Below are 24,210 nucleotides of genomic sequence, written 5' to 3'. Positions count from 1 at the left end.
TCAGCTGGTTTAGTTGCCGCTCAGAGACAATACATATAAGTATGCCTCGTCTCCCTCTATATATGCCCTGGCTGTGATTGAATGCCGACCAGTCCTGGATCTGGTCTGCCTTTTGCTGAAGTCAGCTAGGGGGGCTCCAGTTCCCTGTGATAAGCAGTATAGAAAATGGATGGACGGACATATAAATAGCACACACACATTTGTACAGAGATACATAAACATGCTTCCAGAGACACAGAATGGATGTTATTTACATCCTATGTGTGATGTGTTTCATTGGTGAATTACCATATAAATAAGTGCCATTGCTTATCGAGCTTTATTTGAGAGGGTAGAACAGAGTGATAATGAGAAAGACAAAAAATGAATGCAAGACACAAAGAAATGATTTTTTTTTTGTAATCCCCTGAGCCTTTGCACTCTGTTTCTAAAGCCCCAAACAGAAATGCTTAGAAAATGATCTTTTTTTTAATCAAAGTATGATTCAGAATAACCCCATTGCATAAACTCTGGATATGCAGATTTGCATATTGATACACATCTTTTAATTCTCAAGACAATCAATCAGGGGCTAGCGTACTAAGCAAACTGATTCATAATGATTTGTGATCCCTGATTTTATCAATTAGGGATTCATTGTGGATCATTAAATGCTTCCAATTTTGTGTGGTGTTCAAATAACTTCAAGGAAAGGGCAAATAAGGTAAAATTCACTCATAACACACCTCAGACAATACGGCAGACTTTATAGGACTAACTTATAAAATATAAGTCGGGCATTCCGTGTCCTTGATTTGGAAGCTGCAGAACTGGGACGAAAGCAGTTCTATTGTTTTTATGTGTGTATTTATCTAGGCTTTGGACCAGGCTCCTATTTCCACTGTCTTGTGCCCTGTTGCATTACGTAAGAGCTCCCACAATACTACTTAATACTTTATTAATTCATGTCTTTGTTCTCATCAGAACACATGCTGCTGAATTGCAGCACTGCACTCAGACAAACAAATATGGCGCCCCTATAATTTTGAGTCCAGCTAATGTAAACAGCTCACCCTTGACGGATGACTGCATTTTACTGAGTGCTGTTGTTAACGCGTGGCTTCGATCAATTTTACAAGGCTCGCATACGAAAAGTGACAAAAATCAGCCAGTAAAACATATATTAAATACATTCTACATTTTTTATGATGATATACCGCATCTGCAGCTTAAAATTCGTGTTGGTGTGTGTGAATGTGTGCATATTTTTGTGTGGGTTGTTTTCTCTGTCTGTCTAAATCAAAATAATTCACTCTTCTGGGATTACATGATCTATCTGGAATACTTAGCGGGTAATACCGGCAGTAATTCCAAACAAGTAACAGCTCTTTCAAAGTTCGGGATTTATGCAGTTTCACAGGTAGGGATTTTAATGGAAAGCAGAATTAAACCAAATTTAATTTAACTAAGAAAACTAAACTTTATTTGAAGAGTTGGGTGTTAACTTTCCGGCTCGTGTTCACTGATTATGCACGTCAGATATAGAAACTGAAACTTTATATCTGTTGAAAGAGGATATTTTGGTATAAATAAATTGTGCTAAAAGCCGGATGACTCGACAAAGACAATTGACACCTCACTGGTGATGCAACATTTCTAATTTGGCATATGTTTTTTTTTATCTTTCATTGGAAGGCATAGGGAGTTTAAATGGAATTAGGAGGTTGTGGGCGGCGTCAGCACTCTCTCTCCCTCACACATGCATGCACATAGACACATATACCCCCCCCCACCACACACACACAGACACACAGACACACACACAAAGTCATTTAAAGTTGCAAGAGGAGAATGGAAACTCATCTACTTCCCATCAACTGTCTAATTAACGAGTTATCAATGCCCCCTAATCTAATTCTAGAGTCCACTGGAGTAAGAAAAGTTGTGATGCAGGCAATCAGAAATGTGAGGCCTAAATGAACAAAGTAACCAGGCGAGAAGGAACATATAAGACAGAGAGAAAATATAAGCAATAGAGAAAACACATTTTGAGAAATTATATTTATAATATTATAGAATTTAGGAGACTTTCTGAAGCCTTGATTTCTGCCACCAATTACTTCAGTTTTCATCATGCTCAAATAACAGATCTTACTGATAAAGGCAAAGAAGAGGCCTTATGCTATTTACCTTTACTTTTGTGGACCAAGTGTGCACTCCCTCTCTCATCTACAATCATGATGGGCCAGGTAATGATCCCAAAAACATGAGACCGCAAATCCAAACAGACAGCTTCATCCAAAGAAAAGCTCAACAGGGAGGTCAGATTTATGCCCATGCATTTGTAAACATGTTTATGTCTACATACTGAGTGGTGAATTGTCACTCTGGAAGGATGCCCGGAGGCCACAAAGCTGATGTTGACTCTCTGTCACTGACACAAGACCAGGCCCAACATCTCATTCATCAGGGTTGCAAGCAGTAGTTTAAAACATTCTTAGATGTGGACGAGAGCTTCACATATAACTTCATCAGGATGGTCAAACAAAAACAAAATTTCAACTCGACGTGGGCACTGTTAAGCATTCTTGCCACTTCCGTGACACTTTTATTTGGTGCCATCTGTATCTTACCATCTGTTTATGCTTCACTGCAGTAAGCAAGAATGATATGTCAGAAAGTGATATTTTATTTTTTTCTCTGTACTTGCTATGTGCTTGCAGGACTCTAAAACTTATTTTGCAGCCAACTACTTGACAAGAATGTTTTATACTACTCGTGTCATCGCACTGGGCAGTTTGAGTATTGCTGTTTTTTATTTAATCACTCATGGGCTACCATAGCTCAGGCTCATGATAGTTTTTGTTGAAACACAATTCTGAAGAGACACCTAGAAATCAAGAGTTCAAGACTGAATTTCAATGACAAATCTCAATGATATGAAATTCAAAGGATATAAATGAAACAAGCAAACATGATTTCGATCTGACTCTTTCGAGGTTGCATATTAGATGATGAAGGACTAATTGAAGGATTTCTAACTAGCTTGTTGAAATCTTTTGCTTCCTGGCACCTAAAGCATTCTTTTAACAGACTATGATTACCAATGCTTCTTTTAGATTGACAAGAAGCAAAGAAAGTCATTAGCAGCATGCATTCTCATTAAGATGCTAAGCAGTGTGCAAAATAGACTATTAGTGACAATCCAGAAAATACTTAGTATTTCAAAAGTGAATAAGAACCCTTAATGTCAGTACTCAAAATCCCACCTGGTCTTTTTTTTTTTGAATTAGTGAATAAATTATTATCAGTAATGCTTTTGAGGGTGTGGAAATTTGAGTGTGCAGGGGATTGCATGAGGCTAAAGATATTTTACTGCACTTCAACGGTGATGGTTTAAAATATGCAGGCTTCACTTTGACAGTGAGGGAATACACACCGACATGGTTTCCTCCAGAGGCAGCTGTCAGTCCCCTCTCCATCTTTTTTTTTTTTTTTTTTATATATTTGGTTGACTTCTAACTCGTCTAAAAAAACACTTATAGTTAGCTTATCCTTAATCACCTAGTACACTGCTTTAGAACGCCAAGTCATTTGCCATGATTTCTCTCCTCCATCTGTTCACATTCACACACACAATTGCTGGGTTCTGCTAATTTATGATTTTTCTTTCTCCTGCTGTTACTTACTGCAGGTATTTCTGGGTCTGAATCTATATTTAATTTACTTCTATTTGCCATTTGGAGGCAGATGGCAGACCACTCTGAGTCTGGAATTGATACCGGCGAGAGTTGACCTACAAGAGAACCATTACGTTTAAATACCCCTTCCGTTGTAATTTGGTTATTTTCTCGGGGAAAAAAACACTTCAGGTTGGACTTCAGCTATGATAAGTGCACTCGTACACAAATACAAATCCTACAGGGAAGCAAATACATTTTCAACGAGATAAAAAAGCAACTGAAGTACATTATTTTTGTTTTATTTTTAAAAATATTTTATAAAAATAGTCCAAAACCCACAATGTCTTTGACATACACACTTGCAGCAAGGATACAAATCCCCTGAAGTATTCTATGTTAATGACCGCTGGAACTCTTGTTTCTCCTGTCGGCCCCAAATAGTCCTCCTTGACAAGTAAATTTATCCCACTGACAATTTACCAAGAATATCTGATTTATTAGTATTGATGTAACACCCATTGAGAAACAAAGACGCAATGAACCTCTAATAAACACTCATTCCTGCATTTTATGCATTTTTTTTTTTTATAGATGGGAAGGGCATCTGCAAAAAACATCTATGGATCAACTAGGGGACAACGCTGAAAGATATGAGAAGATGGGACCAAGGACGGAACACTCGGATGAGACTTCGGGCGGTCTAAGAGAAAAATGTGAACAAAAGTTCACAGTGTATCAAGATGAGACATCATATTAAGTAAGGCTGCAGGGTTTGGTCCAGCACTATAATCTCACTTCAGAGCCCTTCCCCCAAAATGAAAAAAAAATTAAAAACACATTTAAAAAAAAAAACTCAAAAATAAATAAACAAAAAACAAGTAAACAATTAAAAAAATACAAATAAGAAAAATTAACTTAACACACTTAAAAAGAACAAAGAAAATCACATATAAAAATAAAAAATAAATGAGAAAAAAAAAAAGAAACATTTTGCAGTTCTGTAGAGTGTACATGAACTTTAATGACCAGGAAGTATTTTTCAGACAGTGGACTGGAGTTGTTGATAGAGTCAAAGATGTCACGGAACCAAACCAGCTGAGAATTGGATAACTGTGCAAACATGTCTGTTTCAGTTTGTCCACACAATGTCAAAGTTGATCTCTCCAGTCAGGTCGTTCATTTTGCTTGCAACACTGAGCATGTACAGAGAAAGAGCGGTTCTTCCAAATCCTATCTGTCATAAAATATTTTTCAGAGAGGAAAAAAAAGTGGCATCACACACACAATTTGTGTGCTTGTGTGCGCAAAAAGATTGAAGGGGAGGGTCGAAAGGCCCTCCCGAAGAATTGCTACTTTGAAATATATGACATAAATAATACATGCAACCTCCATGCACCTAAGTGTCCTTGAGTTCTGTCTGATATTTACTAGACAATACATGATAATAGATAAGACACCATTTACCAAAGTGAGCTCCAACCAATTCTCTTTTGTCTAAGGCTGACATAAAGAGAAGTCTGCAATGCATTCATTCAATTTCTTTTTAGTCTTTTTGCATATAAGCCTATATGAAATTATACCTGGCTCTTTCATGACTTTTTTTATTTTTTACAATCAAGCTTTTATTTGTTGTGATTTGTACTGAATGCTTTTGTCAGCTGCCACAATAGACATGTGACCAAAGCAACAATGGAGAGTACTTGTATCTATGACAACTGGAAGCTCAGTTGCATCTCCCTCTGGAGGAGAGTGAGACTTGATCTCTGGACAGGGACGCTTGCACATGCATCACACAGCAGTCAACTGACAGCATCTTACCCGCCTCCTGTCATCTGAGTCCAATTTCATATGAGCCCCATGTCAATATAGACGTCTTACCCGAACCACTCAATGTAGCAATTGCTTTACAGTGACTTATAGGCTCCAGTTGTGCCAATTTTCTTATCTTTTGCGTCTGTCCTCATATCTTCCCTTACTACATCTCTCAACCAGCTCCATGCACATCCTTGTCTTTTCTGGACATTTCCAAACCATCCTAAGTCTTCAGCTAGCCTTGGCTGTCCTTCCGATGAGCTCATTTCGAATCCCATCCTTCCAGCTGACTCGAAGAGAAAACCTCAACATCTTCATTTCTGCTATTTCTAGCTCTGCTGGCTGTTGTCTTGAGTGCCGTACATCATGGCTGGCCTCACAAACTGCCTTAGAAACTTTCCCCTTCATCCTGAAAGATTCTTCTATCACAAAACACACCTGACATTTTCCTCCACCCATTTCAACTTGCTTGGATCCATTTTGTCACCTCCTGACCACAATCCCCATTGCTCGGGACTTTTAAAGTCCTCCACTCTCCCTATCTCCCTCACTCTTCGACCTCCAACTCTCTCATTCATGCATTTATATTCTGTCTTGCTTGAGCTAATCTTTATTCTCTGAATTTTTTTTCCACCCCATTGAATTTTCTATTTTAAAATATTAAATGTTTGGTTCAGAAGAAACATGTATCAGATTAAGTTTAAATAAATAAATAAATAATAATATTCATCTTCTGTTTTAATTATTTCTAATAAGTCAGTATTCCATCACTGTTGAGCTATATTTAGAACACACTTTTCAGGTATTTAAATAAATTGACACATAGCAGCAATTGCTCTAATTGCTACATTTAAAAAATAGATGGGATAGGCAGATTTATGGGCTATCGATGCCCTCATGCCTTTACAACAAATCAACTAGAAAATGGAAAAACCCACATGCGGAGCAGAGTGTAAGCTGAATGCAAATTCAACAGCACTCAAATAAGAAATACTGTTATTCGCTATGAAAAAAAAATACTTTAAAAAAATCAATATATAAATCAATACAGGTAACCACACACTTTTTTTCTGTACGAGGCTGGATATTACTTTTTCCCACCTCCATGAGGAATATAGTATCAATAACCTTTTACAATATAGCACAGAACAGTGTTAAAGATGTAATTTACATTTAAAACACAATTTAAGATCGTCTCTGAGACGTGATCATCACGAGTGCAATACTAAATCACACTTTTGTTATGACAATCATACGGACAAATTAACATTGCAGGTTTCAGATTTTACAAAATAAATTAAATCTTTGCATTTTCAGGCACTAACCACACAAAACAACTTTATCTCTCTTTTCAATCTAATCCCTTCATAATTTCAATTTGGACTGCATGAGCAAGTATTTGCACACTATCCAACAAGAACAACTTCCAGCAGTCTTTCTCCAACTTTTTATGTTATGCATTAAATCGGGCACACGCCCCCAAACACGAAAAAAAAAATCGTCCTCTTTACAGCCAATAAATAATCAGTGTTTAATGCCACCCCTCACAACCAGAAAAAGCACCACTACACAGATGTAAAGATTCGAGAGCAGTAGCACGGACTTTATTCCAACAAGGTGTCACCAGTGAACAATATAAAGCAACTTCAAAAAAACAAAATGTCATCACAAGAACAAAACAGCCGACGTAGTATGATAACAAAAAAGGTGGACGAGGTGCAGACTTATCTACACGAAACAAAAACACACACAAGTCGCTGAACGGAGAAGCAAGAGTCACTACATAAGTTTCATCTTCCAAAAACCTCCACTCTGGCGAGCTGCATCTTAAAAAGCCTGAACGGCTGCGAGCTGCATAATACTCAGTGACATCTTGACAGTTTAATACAGTTAAAGGGGTTCTACTGTGGAGCTTTAGATACTGTAGACTGTCAATGGTTGCAAGTCTCACAGGGTTTTACAGGACAAGAAAAAAGACAAAGAAATCAGAATGTAGTGGCAAAACATTGACAGAAATCAGCATTCCTCCCAAAACATGTCTTTAAATCTTGGCTGTATCATTGTAAATATACCCTACCTGTATTTGTGACCTTTATTGTCCTTGTTCCACATCCTTTCAAGCCACAAACAATTCCTCACACAAACATAAAAAAGCTCTCAAGATGTTTGATGGATCACCTTAAACACTTCTATAAATCTAAAAAGCAGCGAGGTTGTAAGAAGCAATGATATGTTACACATGTTTTGTCCTGTTTTGAAGGGCAAAATGATGGAGGTTAAACTGTGTGTGGTTGCTCTATCAGGGGAGTCGCTCGGTGAAGCAACCGAGGTTCAAACCATTGACCAGACAGAAGGGAGCAAATTCAGGCCCGTGGCAGAATGGGATGGGATCACAGGTCGGACATTGAAGAAACATATACCATCCCCCTAGCTGGCATGGAGAACAAGTACTGACTTCACATACATTAAAAAAGTTTCTTAAATAGCCACGTTGTTGAAGGACTCTCTGGAAGCCATATAATCACTCAAGGGAAGAACTGAAGGTCTTACAAGTAGCTTGATGTAGCTTCTATTGTTCTATTGTTCGCAACAAAATAGCTCATTATAGGGCAAGTCATGTCAAAAAGATTCGTTATGATATGTCGTGAGAATAAGTGGAAGAATGAAGATGAATGGATGTTCTATACACCTTATACACTTATCTAAACACGGCATACTGATGGAATAGTTTAGAGTACTGAAGCCATATAGAATATAATGCAAAGAAATTCTACGACTTGAATTCCCTTTTACTACGTACATAATATTGCAGCAAAATGCTTAGGATGTATAAAATATTTCCAGCTATTTATCAATCTGTCTCATTCAGTGCTATCAAGGAGAGAGTCATAATGAACAGAAAAGTAAACAAAGTCTTTAAATTCAAAATGGGCAAAACAAGTTATTGTACAGTATACCTGATTTTCCGAAGGCTTAGCATCAAACGCATGCTGCACCTATATCTACAATTCCACGCAAACTCTCTCACTCATTGCCTTTTCTATATGCTCCATCATGTGGCTCGCAGCCCAGTTTCATATCTGAGCTGGCTGGATACTGCAAAGCACCATCAGACTTGAAGAGAGGAAGTCAAGTGTAAATGCATTTCACACAGCAGTGGCTACACAAGAGTGTCCAAGGCCGGCTGCTTTTACAGTCCTATGCAAAAAAAGCTGCCATGTTTTTTTTTTTTTTAATACTACAATAAACGACTTAAGATAAGATAAACTAACATTGCTGTTGTCCCATGACAACCATTAAGTAAGAACTCTATTCATCTTTATTTAATAACTATGTTCGGCATCTTTGTTGTTGAGGCGGCCAACCACTTTTTCCCAAAAACCCATTTGTGGGATGACGGTTGAAGATGCAGACTAAAGAAGGAGTCCCATTGGGCATGTTTAGCCTTTCGTGGCAGCTATGCTTCGTTTCAGATATGCCTACATGATAACTTCTAAAGCAGAAAGTATTCTGACTTAAATAATACATACAAGTTGAGGTTGGGTTGCTTATAGCAAAAGACGTAGACACTTTGAAAGTGATGTCTAGTGCCTATGGAGTCTTACTTTTTGTTCTTTTGGTTGAGCCTGTAAGCAGTGTTGCGAACAAGCAGGCTGCTACTGACAAATGTAATTCATCAGCCGAGTTGACCATATTTTCAATGTTCAGGGTGAAGCAAGGACAGAAACTTTAAATCTTTGGAACCAGCCCACATTTCAAAATCAAAGCCAAAAAAGTGTGATAATTTCCTCTTGCATCATTTTACCTCAAACATCTGGACAATACAGAAAAGCCAAGTGTTGTGTTAAGTGCTGTTGTAAAGTGTGAAATCAATCCACTGGCCTTCTTTTGGGAGAAAGCTTGCCAAATAAATTTTCCATAATTTCTCATTTCTAAGTGCTGGAACTTTAAAGAGACAACCTTGTGGGTTTTTTTTTGTGTGGAATAAAGGAAGCTTTTTTGAGAATAATCCTGTTGTATCTCATTTTTGTCAGTCCCTCGGCTTTTAAGTGACTGCATACCCTACAGACACATTATCTCCCAATTTGTCCAGTCCAATTAAAATTTTCAAATACCAAAATGTACTTTGTATTATCTTGCCTGCGACTATACTTAAGAACGATCAATCAGTGAACAGAAGACTCAATAGCCAACTAATTTTTTTACATTTCCTCATTATAGAAATATAAAGCAAAATGGGTTCTGGGAGCAAATCACCAGCTCATCTCACTTTTCCTTCCTGTGGTGCTAGCGTGAAGCCACTATTTCACTTGATTGCTCTTCTATCAGGCAAAGCTTAGAATTTGGGAAGTCATTCTTATGCCAAGCTGACTCTGACACAGCAGGTGCTTGCTTTCGACTGTGGGAAACTTGAACTTCAACATGAACTGAAGGTGGCAGAGTTGGAATAATCAGTGCTGAGCTTACTGAGTAGTGCACTTTTCACACGGAGACGTGAAAAAAAAAATCTCAGTTCTCCGAAGGGTTCAAATAAAAGAACAACTATACAACATTCCAGATTATTGTTAAAAATAAACTTGGGTTATTTATTGAACTGTCTTGATAATGGAACACAAGTGTCAGTTATCAATAAAAAAAATAAAAAAATAATTCTTTCAGGAAAAAAAATGATACATTCTCTTTTATGAATGAAATAGATCTGACAGTGCAAATTAAAAATGCAATAATGTTGTTGAGTGGACAATATAAAGTTCATCCAACATTCCGTTTTAAAGTAATTGGTGCCTGACGATTATGGCAAATATATAAATAAACCGCTGCAATTACCTCGGATGTTTTCATAGCAAACATTTACACTTCTTACACTGTCTGTGCTTTTGCAATTGATCCAATTAGTGGTAAACAAACACAAAGTGTTTCTTTTCAAGCCACCATTCACTGCTTTAATTTTCAAATGATGACAGTAGAGGCGAGTGTAATTAGTCGCAAAATGAATTCAGTCATATATTGATGGAATAATAATTTAGAATTTGTCAAAAAAAAAGTCTAACTCTGTGCCTTTAAATTACTTACTCACAAATTGCCTTTTAAAGGACTCCGTTAGGTCTAATAACTTGGCTTGATTACTCCTAAATCCTATAATAGAGTTTGCAAATTAGGACTGACTGCTACAGTTACCAGTGGCTTTTTGTAATGCATTGAAACCCAGACTGCTTAGATTTATGCTCAACCTATTTTAATCTTGCAATTATAAGTCTTATGTAATTCTGTTTATTCTTCCATGCATCTAAATTAAAGCTTGAGAAAGGGACGATTCTTGAGGAGCCTAGTTTTTCTTTCTTCTCAATCAAAGCTGATGTCTAAATATGCCAGCACGATAGGATGACATCCGCTGGTAAATCAAAAGAAACTAGTTGTTTGTTGTTTGTCGTTGTGACTTCAGAATCCCAAACACCAATTTCAATGTCAACATGAAGCAAAATTTGATTTGCGATAAGGGAATGAAAAATGAATGTTCGCTACCGAAAGGGAAAAACAGTGGTTTGACACTTTCAGTGCACTGCAGTCAGGGTTCTCTTTTGAATATGGAGGCATAATGAGAAAACTAAATCAAACAAATAGCGCAATAGTCAAAGGACTAACAGTAATTTGATGGAATAAAGATGGCATAGAATAGACTAGATATTTTAAAGACAGGGGGGACATTCAAACAAAAACAAAAAAGACCTATAATGGCTTTTGCATTTCAGGTCAGAACTTACAAGGTGTGCTAAATTTAAAAAGGATGAATACCATCTACAAATTGCCATCAGCACCGGTATTCAAGCACTGGGACATGGAACATCCAGATAAATGCCACAAGCCTGCCAGGTGAGGAAAAAAATAGAGAAGGCAAGAAAAAAAAATTCAATTTGAGCCTCCAGTAATGTTTTTGCTCCATTAGAGTTTAAATGGAAATCTTTTCACTTTCTCCACAAAGGCACTGACATTTTAGAAATGGAAAACCACACTTTAAGGTTGCTTATTATCAGAAATAGAAGATCATTAGCATTTTAAAAATTCTTAGTCTCTCAATGACTACCGTATTTTCCGGACTATAAGGCGCACCTAAAAAACCTAAAATTTTCTCAGAAGCTGACAGTGCGCCTTATAGTCCGTTGTGCCTTATATATGGACCAAATTCCTAAATTTAAACTGTCCCGAAGCATTGTGTCATGAAATCAATCATAAGTGGCCCTCTGAAGACTATGAATCATGAATAAAAAAGACTATGGATCATTATTTTGTGATTATAAAGTAATTTGTTGCGTCTGAAGTTGAAATAAAAAAGATAAAATAGAGAATGATTTGATTTGGATTAAAAATCTGACATGATGTATTAGTAGTGCGCCTTATAGTCCGGTGCGCCTTATAGTCCGGAAAATACGGTACCTTACCTGTAAGGTGCGTTGTGGCATGGCGAGCTTTTGCTGTTGTGGATTGAACTGCAATGTTTGGCTCCTCAGGTACTGAGCCCATGGGAAAGAAGATCCAAAAGAACTTCACTGCTTGTATCCATTAAGCTGAATAAAGAGACAACTATTTTAGACACATCGGACACTAATCACATTGTCTATTTCGTATTACAGCCACAATTTATCTTCTCCCAACTAATCACCAGCCACATTGTGTCTTTGCTTTATTTCATAACCTTTCACCAAAATCTGCTCCTTTAAGACATTGATGCATGTGACAGAGCTGATGAAAATAAAGGAGGTCTGATGTTGCTCTGATATCCATCACTGGAGAAAGAAAAAAAAAAAGACTGGGCACACACAAGCCTCCACAGAATGAATATGTAGTTTAAGTCACTTATCAGATGGTCTATAATGTATTATTTCTTATCTGGAATCTTATTGTCTACCCAAAAGCACACTCAAGACTTATAAAGGCTTTTCATTAAGTCTGCTTTGAAAAAAAAATCTCTACCATATGTCGAAGAGGTCTATGGGTGCCATTGCTACAAAGGTATAACGAGGAGTAGACGGTTTGTGGGGGCAGTTCGGCACTTAGCACTCTAGAAGAAAAAAAGAAAAAAAAAACGTGGCTGGGAAATCTGTGGTCAAGTCGACGAGTAAACCAAATCTGATAAAGGCTATTTCAATGATGAGCCACATTGAAAGTGTCCAATCAAGAAACTATCAAGAATTGTTTTCACAACATTACAAGCCTTTCTAATTATCAGTTCACAGTTTGAATTTTAGACGGACTGTCCAATGTGTAATAGAATTGGAATGCCTTTGAGCAGCCTGGAGACTCTGCTGTCAGTTCAACTGTCAGCAGTTTCAAGGGCTCGTCTCTTCCCTCTGACACAGACGACGACTACACAGGAAGACTTGCAGACAGCAAAGAATTGCTTCTCATTAACTGTACTTTGACCACACAAAGCTCGGTCACATGATGTGCCCCCAGAGAAGATGGTAGAATCCTCACCAGAATAGGTCATAATATTTTTGACAGGAACTTTACATAGGCTTTTGCCTTTAGAATTTGAATTAGGACCGGATGGATGGACTGGAAATGTAAAAAGAGGCTATAAAGAGCACTGATGTATGGAAGCAGTGAGAGCAGAACAGTTTTGTCATGTGGGATGAAATTCCGGCACATTCAGTTCATTGACTTTATGAAGGGAGATTATCTGTTAAACAGAGAAAGAGGAGATTGCATGAAATGATTCCTTGAATGTGAAATGTGATTTTATTTTTTATTTTCTGCATTAGTGTAATGCTGATCTGGCCAAAGTACAGCCCCGGGGCTCAAAACTCTGACGGACCCTCACAGTAACCATAAAGTGTAATATGGAGTGCTTTTATTTTATATGCAGGTAGTGAGCAAGTGCAACGGCTTGTCTGCAGTATTGACAACTTCTCTATATTTAATGACTATTCTGACCCCTCCGGCAACTATTTTCCAAAACCGAGTAGCAAAAATAACAATAGTGGTTTGAATGTTGGAAAAAATCCTATTTCCTGTTTGGTGAGTTGGCTATGCACAAAATTGTCAATGACGGTTTATAATTTTGTTTAAAATGTGTATTTCCCAATTATACCAAAACATAACACACTAATGCATGTAGCAATTAATTGAAACGAGACAGTATTATTTTTCGAAATATAAACTTAAGGTTAGCATGTTAGGTAGGTAGGTAGGTAGGTAGGTAGGTAGATAGGTAGATAGGTAGATAGATAGATAGATAGATAGATAGATAGATAGATAGATAGATAGATAGATAGATAGATAGATAGATAGATAGATAGATAGATAGATAGATAGATAGATAGATAGATAGATAGATAGATAGATAGAACTTTATTTATCCCACAGTGGGGAAATTTTATTGTCACAGCAGCGTACTAGAGTGCAAGAATACAAGAAACGTGCAAAATATAAAAATAGATAAAATTACAGACAAAGAGAAGCTTGACCCTCAACAAATGCTCCAAGTTCTAATGCTGCCCCTTGGCAGAATTAATTGCCCACCCCTGGCCTACTATAAAGTCGACATTAACACATTCCCTCCTGCGAACAATAAACGGGTTGGAATATTTGCATAAATGCGCCTGCTGTTCCTGATCACGTCTGGAAGCTGGTCATTACTGCCTGAAATCTACCATCGGGCCGCTGGCATAAATGTGCTTCTGGCTACCAGTGATGAAAACATGATTAATTGGCATCAGTACAAATATGGCATCCTTGGGGGCATGTGAGGGATAACGGCTGTATGTGTTCCCTGTTTTCAGCAACAGACATTTTCATAATATCTTCACAAAAAGGCTCAGCTTCCCTAAAGACATTTTGATTACTTCCAAACTCTTGAAGATCTAATTCAGGGATTGGCAATTAATTTTGCAAAGTGACCTCATGAGGAACTGGATGGCCAAAACAACATGTTAACCTCAACTTTGTTTGTAATTATTTTATCTTATTTATATATGTAATAAAAAAATACATACAAAACACATACAGACAAAATAAATCTAATAATAATTAAATATGATCTGAGCAATAGGGTGTTAATTTGCGTTCACAGCATCATGGGCACATTGCCAACTCTATTTATCTTACTGTGATCATACACAGCAGGATGTGCATCCATTCGTAAACTATGCACACGTCCCGCGGCGAGGACAACAACCGGGACATTGGTATTAGAAAACCTCTCCACTAAAGTGTCCAAGATTGGTGACAAATCCTTCAACTGGGGATTAGTTGGCATGCATGGAAGCACATCAGGTGGTGAGCAGCTGTGGGGAGCACATGGCATGGAGGTAGAGCTAATGCTTGTGATGCATGAACAGGTCCAGCGTGGCCCCACGCTTCTCTGTTGGGCATGTCATCGCTGTGCTGATTGCTGCATAACACACCTTTCTGTATGAGATTCTTTATAGCTAAGTCAAGTCCTATGCAAAGAATGAAATCATGTCCAGATTTTGTTACGTCTTGGGAAAAGTGTTGCTGCATAAACAGTTTCCTGAGCGAGACAGCAGGATTTAATTAAGATCTATAAATTTTGAACACGATCAATTTAAATGTTCCCATGCGGTTCACCTACCAGTTTATAGATTATTTATTGCGTAATTTATGATTTTATTTTGCAGTATACATATTGTAATGACTTTGCATTCGGGGAAAAAGTAGCCACACTGTGCAGCTGTGTATCTTATGCAGGTAGAACAGTAAAACACACACTGAACACACCGGAGCAGCTGTTTGCCACAGCTCACGCCCAAATGATCGCAAACATATTCACCACATTGTGAGCCAACTGGCCAACCTCCCTCCAGCTGGATGACATGTTACACCGCCCCACCAACCTACCTTTGAACAGGAGTCCTTGGTAATTTAGTTTAACAGTAACTTAGACCCATAAAACAAGAACCAGATAGGACATTAATTTAACAATACAGTTTCTAGGTATTTGGACGCTGACAAAGGTTTTTGGTGTTTTGGCTGTATACAGTAGACATGGATTTGAAATAAAACATGATCTTTAATTTTTAAACAGCACTATACAGTCGTGCTTTACATTACAACAGACAATTCCTTCAGTGTACCCATTTGTAAGGGATCAATATTCTGCACCTTGCTTTAACCACATATTGATTATTTAATTTTAAATCCATTGTGGTTCTGTATAAGGGTAAATACATCAAATCTACATAATAATGCAAAGGCCTTAGTCAGCTCTGGCTTTATTATAGTAACCCCCTTTACAATCACTGAATGAGATATAAGCAGCCGAAAGACAATTGAGAAGATATCGATAACGTCCAAAGAACTGCATTCAGCAAACCAGCTCACTGAAATGGGACAATCACTACACCACCATAAGTGTTTATAGTATAGTTTTATTGATTGATTTATTGAGTTATCCCCTCTACATTGTCACAATTAGTTGGCAGCCTGACCCAGTCAATTTAATAGCCAGTCTGTCCTTTGTGCTTGGGAAAGACAATTACTTTTTCTATCACTCTCCTGTGCTGTCAGAGTTCAACCCTGCTTACAGAATTAGGCCGATGGCAGATCCACATGGCACTAAATGATTTAAAGTGAGTCGGGCAAAGTGCACATCTTTTGTATGTGTGAGAGGTTCACAGTGTGATGGGATTGTTGTTTGTCTTCTCTGGATGAGTCCAATTAAAGTTTAATTCACTACATAATATTAGAGCATATTTTATTCGAAGAATGTCTGATGAGCAAGTGGTGTTTGAAAAAAAAATAAGTGCGAAGAGGAAGGCTGACCATTTAATAGCAATTGGAGCCAAAGTTATTTCTCCGACGCTTTAGTACAATGCCCTCTAAATATTAAAATGCTCATTAAAATATAACCTTTTAAATCTGGTGTGTGCCAATGTTACAGTTCATTAACTAGTTCAACATTATAATACTGTGATGTTCATGTTCCTGCCATAGACTACTGTGACCGGAATGTTTTTGGATTTGGATTTAAAATATTAACCTTCCTCAAAAATGTAATGAAAAACAAATCATTAACATTGCACAAACCATGTGAATTCCTATGCTCCACACACACAAGTAAGTAATTTCAGGTGCATCCCTACAATTGAAGATGTTTTTCCCATTTCCAACCCAGAGATATATACGCTAATACAAAACCGGAGTGCCTTGGAGTGATGTAATGAAATCCAACCTGCTGTTTTGTGATTTACTCGACTCATTCTTCAGTGCAAAATTAACACACTAATCAGTGTTGCTGAATTGTGCAAGGGAAATCAATTTTGCAGCTTTAGTTAGCAGGCGAATCAGTGCAATAGTTGAGCTGTCTGGAACATTTAGTGCGGATGAGTCTTCCAGCCCAGCAACTAAATACTTGTGACACAATGAAATGTGACTGCAGGGTTGTTCTGGAGACATACAGTCTTTAGAGTTTAGTTGTTGATGATAAATTTAACTTTGATAAAAGTGGAAAACAAAATCAAGAAGTCATTCTGGTGGTTTAGCGTCTTAGTAGATTCGCACAATGTTTATATGTCGCAGTTGCTTTTAACACTCTCCTCCATTTGAAGCTTCAGTCAGATGCTTTTTTACCTCAATTTTGAGGGAGAGGTATCACAAGACACTAATGCTACTTTACTCACAGTACCTATGTCTACTGACATCCGACCAGTCTGTATCGTACCCATGAGACAGGCAGCTCAGAAATGTATTACAGTGTCAAAAGGTTGCAGTACAGCCGGGCTATTCCTGGAAAGGCAAACAGATGGCTGTCTGGTCGGTTTACAATGAAAATGAAAATGCAGGACATACTGTAAGCTCTGAGCTAGAATGTAAATGGAGACCCAAAATGTATCATGCCATCACTTTGCTATAAAAACCTTAAACCTCCAAAATTGCCAATCACTGCTCAGTCATCTCCATGTGCTTTTGCCAGATTGGACCCGAAGTCAGCTGGTGTAAGATCCAGCTGTGCATAGACAATGATAAGGATAAGTGCGATATAAAATTGATGAATGGGTGACTTTTATTTTGTTTTTTCTGTGTGTAGTCTTCTTGGCAAGTGTTGGTGGGTGGAGCCAGCTGCCTCACATCTGCTGGCAGTTACCATCAGTGGTCTTCATGAGTGAAAGTAGAAAACAATGTCCCCGAAATGCGGCGAATACATGCACTCACACACACACACACACACACACGTGCACGCACTAACACACACGCACTTTTTCATTGTGTATGCCAGCGTAGTTATCTCTTTGTCCTTCAAAAGGAAAAATGTTCCATGTGTGTGAAAACCATTTAGGGCAAGAGAGTTATTCACACTCCATTTTCCAAAATACAAAGTTAATAGTGTGTGAACTGCATCATCATCGCAATATAATTTGGCTCCAACTCCCTGTATCATCAGCTAATATTACTCATTCAACCCACACCATTTCACAATGCCACACAGTAGTTCCCAATTTTTCACTTCACTCATATTGGCTCAAGCTTCCCATATGCAGGCCCAAGTCATGTGACCCACGGTCAACTTTTAAAGAATTTAATTGAATCTATTTTCATCAAGCAGCACCACACAAAAATGTATTGTTCTTAATCACTCATGCCAATTATTTTTCTTTACTTGGATGTATCATACAGTACATGCAATATTATTTACATGCAAAATATGTAACATCTAATTTAAATTTTAAATACAGGCAAGTTTCAAATTTTTATTATAATAGTTTAGCTTAATTACACCCAAATGTAAACTATGCACATCTGTGCGGCTTTTATCTTTTTATTCAAACCAAGCAGTGAAAATATGTGATTAGTGCTTTGGGATCGTGAGATCCATTAAAGGAGATGTGACTTGATTAAGAATCCAACAAAGGCTCATTTTGTTGATAATCAGTCTTCCCCCTTCTATCACCCTGTCTCGTTGCATCTTGCGGTACGTTCAATCATTTCCACAAATCACTCTTTAAATTTACAAAGTTGAATGCTCTAATTATTTCGAGAAGCCTTTCGGAATAGGCTGTCTTTGTTTCTCGTTACGAATATCAAAATACCAGATTGCATGGATCAATCTTGTGGAAGACCTTGGGACTGCAAATCACCAATTGAAAAATGTTATCCATTTAGGTTGTAGCAAATGAATTTTTCTAATTTGCCCCAAAGTAGTGGTTCCGCTAATTCTCTATTATTTCCCCACTGTTCTTATTTCACAGATAAAATTTTTAAGTGGATTCAGTTATAAAATAAGGGGCTCACGTTCTACTTTAGTTCAGCGATCTCATCATGTTTTGGCACACTGGATAATCATCGCAGTTGCACTTCTACCTTAAGCAATGTGAATGTGAATATTTCATGCAAATTATTAAATAGTAATGACATGCTAAGTTAGTGTCTCTTCAGTGTAATATAAAATGTAATAGAGCCTAACACCTCACAAGGGCGGGAAGATGGTGAAACGTTTCATTCACTGGAGTTAATGAATGCAGTTGAGAATTTTAATGACTAAATGGCTTCCATATTTTCAAACAGGCCTATTTGATGAGCAAAGGTGTTCCTTGATGTACTTTATACATTTATTATGTATATTTAGTTCTGTTAGGAAAAAAAAGACTTTTGGGCAGCAGAAGGAGCGCTTGATGCAAAAACAGGCTGAGGAACAAAAGGGGAAATTGAAAACGGAGATGAAACTTGAGCAGAATTTGAGACTCGAGTAGTTTTAATGAGGGTGACTCAGACTTCTTGTATTTCCTGTTTGAACATCTTGCAGAGACTCGTGGTTACATGGTCTGAGTCAATACGTGTGATCTTGTTAAAGTATGTGTTGACTGGTAAAGAGCAAAGAACGTTTTCAACTTTAAATGCCAGCTTCATGTTAAGTAAATTAAAGCGGCTTAGCCTGTAGCATTGTGCTATGTTGCATACAAAAGGTCATCAATTAAGATTTTGACTACATTAGCATTCAGGACATTTCAGGAAATAATGTGGCCTTGTGTTAATTTGCCATCATTGTGTTAGTTAGTCACCTCATTATGAACATACAGTTATGGCAATTAGATTTTAGATGCATACTAAATAATCTACTTTTGTGAAATGTGCACTGTGACCATCTAAATGCCAGTAGCTGTTAATAACTGTGTACACTTTTGCATACAAAATAAGAAGTAAATGAATGCATAATAAATGAAAGCACCTAATACGGAGTGAAGTAAGACATAAAGATGCTGACTATAAATATGTTCCTTTTCTAATAATAAATAATAGATTTATGAGATGGTACTATTTTATAATGTTTTTAATCTTTCTTTTCATTTTAGTTTGCTAATCTCAAATATAACCAATGTACTTAGTTATGCATGCATAAAAAGTACACGGTAGTGATTGTCTCCTCAAATTACAAACAGACCACGGACACTTGACTTGGTTGTTATGGTAACCTATGCAAGAGTGGTCCTCTGTAGGATGTCAGGGATGGAGACATCTGTGATGAAATGTTCTGGTTTCCTGTGATGATTTATTTTTCCTACCCACTTAATTCCACATTATTCATTTGTTTAATCTTTTTTTTCTCTTCAGAAAAGCTTGTAAACAATTATGTTGTTTTCATATAACATGGTGATTAAAGAGATACGCGACTGGCTCTACTTGCACAAAAGAATCAACATCATAAGAAAGCCTGTATGGAGGAAGCTCTCAGATCATGGTGACATTATAGCGAGCAGTCCTGGTGAGCACTTGTAGGAAATAACCACAGCAGGGTCTGACAACCCAACAGAGCTGCTAATACTTCAGGATGTACAAAACTACTTTGAAAAAAGCTATAATTCAATTTTGGAATTAGCAAGGAGGCTTTTCAGAACTCCTGTCATCACCAAAGTACAGAGCAAAAAAACACACAACAAATGGACTGGCTTATCTGCTCCCCAGACTTGAATCCAATCAAATATTTGTGGAATATTATCTCTCGCTCCATCCACCAAAACAAAATTATGAAGTTCCCCTGCTGTTGATTTCTTTTATCTTCAATTTCTTCTTCTGTTGTTTACACTACACCTTTGACTCTAAATAAGTCTGAGAGGTGTTTTACAAGTTAAAATGGAATGTGATGTATTAGACTATAAAAGACCCGGCGGCATATAGACCTACTTTAATAAGCCACTCATGTCTACTCAGCATTTTCCTCTCAGTGCTACTCAAACGTGCTACTAAAACTTTATGTAAGGAGAGTCCCCTCTCAATATGTACATATGGGCGCATAATATTATCATGAAGACTCATTCTCTCTGGTGAATGAAAGTTTAAGTGGTCACTATTCACTATTATTATAATCAACACAGAGTGCGTTCGATGATATGCTTGATTGGGACTAACCCGACATCAGAAGGACCGCATTGAAAATAGTGTGCTTTTATTTTCAGTTTCACAGTCTGGTGCTTTGTTCAGCCAAACAATTACACTAAAAAGAAAATCCAGTAATTTATTTAAGAAATGCTACCACTGGAGATCTTAACACACCGTGAAGCTAGAAACTCAAAATACAACACAAAACTGACTGTTAAAAAAAACAAATCAATGAGTGAATCATTCGAACAGAAGCAGCTTCAGTTTAACGAAGATTATGTCTAAAAACATGGCTTGCAGCAATGCTCCATAAACAACCATGAATTGTAATGTTAAGTAAAATAAACAAAACATGTACCGTATTTTCCGCACTATAAAGCGCACCGGACTATAAGGCGCACCTTCAGTGAATGGCCCATTTTAAAAGTTATATAATACATATATAAGATATATACATTTGACCCGTGGGCCAGACTTTGGACACGCCTGCTGTAGTGGCTCAATATTGGTCCATATATAAGGCGCACCTGACTATAAGGCGCGCTGTTGGCTTTTGAGAAAATTGGAGGTTTTTAGGTGCGCCTTATAGTGCGGAAAACACGGTAGCATAAACAAAAAACGCTGACATTGAACAACCCAAATTGTTTCCTGAACATTTGATTTTTCCTCATCCTCAGCTGCAATATAGTTATCCAATGGAGAGCGTCCTCTCCAAGGAACTAATAAGGGCTTTTCAAAAAGGGGATATTGCTTGACAGCTAGACTGGACAGATACACACATACCGATATGTTTTGAAAGCAGATAGAGCAGGAAAAGTATTATTGGAGTTGACTCATTAGAGCTCAAAACAAATAAGGTCCCATTACTTTGGAAAATGTTGCGTTCCTCTCATCTCATTTCTCCTTCATCTCTCGGCATGTGACCCAAAAATGCCTGAACCTGTCTACATTAGGACTATTTGCAACAGAAAAAAAAGGGTAAAACATGAGACCCATTTTGCTGAATTTTTTTTTTTTCCGCAAAGGTCTCGCTCCACACATATACTGTCATTTTAAGCAAGGTGAAAAAAACATGCACCACTTCCATGATGCTCCGGCTATTGTTAGGATTCCAATCCATTCTATTCCTATCCATTCTCTCTGTTCTGGATATTATAGGTAATGATAACTCTTTGGGGTCCAATTGAGAGGCTCGTTTCCTGTCATCAAATGCAAATCAATCTGCAACACTTATATTTGATCTGTGCTCAGCAAATCCTTCGATCGCTATATACATCACGGATGGAAACATGAAGACTACATGGAAAGAAAATGTCATTTCTGCATTATGTGAGAGGTCATAGTGTCACGTAAGCAATATAAATGCGTTCATATATGCTGCATTCCCATTATAGGGTAGATCGAATCTATATTTTGCCTATACTCATCATGTTTACGTATTATTCTATCTTTACACTCCAGTTCTTCTGCAGATCTCCATGACGGCACATAAGAACTTTTTCAAAATGTAGCTTACCCAAATTTTCTCTTCCAAACAATATAAATTTATTTTTGAACTGGGCATCAAAAAGCATAGATGTTTTTATGGATGTAGTTTATGCAGCATATATATTTTCATGGCTCTACTTTCCCATCTCAGTTATTGCATGGCTTTCCAATGCTGACTAATGCACATCAATGAATGGTTGGACAGAAAAGCAAGAATTCTGCAGACAGCAGGACAGCGCTAATGCCAATTCCTCATGCATGAAAGCCTCGGTGGCAGAGACGATGATACGATCATTTACTGCAATGACAATCTGTCACGCAGCAAGATAGTTTGGTTTTGAATGTAAAATCATTCCGATAGCTACTCCCCCTCATCAATCATCAGTTGATGTCAGGACGGTGTTTCGGATGAAAAAAATAGATTCAGTGGCGATGCTGGTTTTTTTTTGCTTTGGATGACTTGATTTCGCTTTCCAGTGGGACTTAGTGTTTCCTTTTCGCAAGTTAAAAGCTACCGAGCAGCTGCCACATCTTTTTATTGGTTCTCATTTGCCTTATCCCCTGCAGCAGGTGCCAAATCACATTCTTCAGATCTGCTGTTGCATGGCTACAGAAACCCCAAGAAATGAATGTAATGTGTCTCAGTGCTTAGAATAATAACCTTTTTCGTAGCCGGTGGGACTCAGGCTGGGATGAAAAATCTGGCTGTTACACGCTTCTGAAAAGGTGATAAGAGACGTGCGGTACTATACTTTATTTGACAGGTGCAGTATTGAAGACTCCCCCGACCAGGAGCGAAATCAAACGGGCACCTACAGGGTCAGACTGTAATGTAACAGGGTCAGAACATCATTAGCAAATGTCACAACTCTGATTCACACCGTAGGATAAATGTGACATCAAGGCAGCCTATTCACCAGAAACCAACTTATTAGTATTCAACAGTCTTACAGATACAGGCCACAGAATTTCTAATGGAGCATCAAGTCCACCCTGGACTGAGGATTTTTTTTTTTTTTTTTAAAGGTCACTCTGAACCCAAGATGCAGTCTGACAGTCCTATCGACTATATGACACTGCTTCAAGTGGGACATATGTAAGTTATGAATCTATAAAAGTCATTTGTGGTGAGTGTGCAAATTGAACAACATATTGTTGAATATTCTGTTTGTTGAAAGTACGCAGAATTGTATGTTAATAATTTAGGCACTCTTGCATATTCCTGATGAGTTAAAACGGAATATTAATAATTTTGAAAATTAAACTTTTCCTCCCCTATTTTTAAAAGTCTGAAGAAAAAATAATTCATCATCATGTATTCATGCACTGTGGTGAAAAAAGCGTTGGAGTTGTTGGACATTGCATTTCTGCTCTAAAAGAAAATCTGAGAAAATTAGCTATTCAACATCTACATTCATGTAATCTTTTTTTCCCTTTACAGAACCAGTTGATGGTATTTACAATAGAGATAATACAATAATACAGAAGAATAAGAGCAGAACAAAAGCTGACAAGTACAATTATTTTTTGGTGCATTTGAATTTAACAGATGCAGCAGCAGTATCTCAAAAAAAAAAATCTGGTCCACCCAATTTATGAGAATAATGTAGAAAAAAAAAAAGATCACATTTGAAAGAGACGTTAAATCCAAAACTAAACGGTGACACATGTAAACTATGAAGTGGGCTGAATGAGAATATGTGATGTCTCTTGATCCGCCCATTGGATGAAGAACTCTCATGAAAAGACTTTTTTTTTTCCTTTCTGACCAATATAATGGCCAATCATCAAAGCCACAGTCACAAAGGTGAAACTCCATCACTTTGCAGCACCGGTCTGATATCTCATGACACATTATTCATTGGAACTCTATCAGTGAGCACCTTGATGTTAGCTCAGCCAGAAAGCGTCACTGATA

At 37.5% G+C, this 24,210-nt stretch overlaps 1 protein-coding gene across 5 annotated transcripts in view; it reads right to left on the bottom strand.

Annotated features, from left to right (window-relative positions):
- Positions 1-24,210, bottom strand: part of lsamp (limbic system associated membrane protein) — a 140,733-nt gene that overhangs the window by 101,107 nt on the left and 15,416 nt on the right. For 3 of the 5 annotated variants that reach the window (XM_088381508.1, XM_088381511.1, XM_088381514.1), the window contains one exon: positions 11,912-12,037. In XM_088381508.1, the coding sequence (XP_088237634.1) occupies positions 11,912-11,993 (82 nt within the window). In that variant the 5' untranslated portion in view covers positions 11,994-12,037. Of the gene's footprint in view, positions 1-11,267; positions 11,339-11,911; positions 12,038-24,210 lie in introns of those variants that run through there. The other 2 variants (XM_088381512.1, XM_088381513.1) reach the window with 2 other exon arrangements.

The sequence above is a fragment of the Syngnathus floridae genome, chromosome 7 (genome assembly GCF_059516105.1).
Source record: "Syngnathus floridae isolate MCC-2025c chromosome 7, RoL_Sflo_1.0, whole genome shotgun sequence".
In the NCBI taxonomy this organism is placed as follows: domain Eukaryota; kingdom Metazoa; phylum Chordata; class Actinopteri; order Syngnathiformes; family Syngnathidae; genus Syngnathus; species Syngnathus floridae.
The sequence above is the reverse complement of the archived record's forward strand: the minus strand, read 5'-3'. Positions and strand labels throughout refer to the sequence as shown.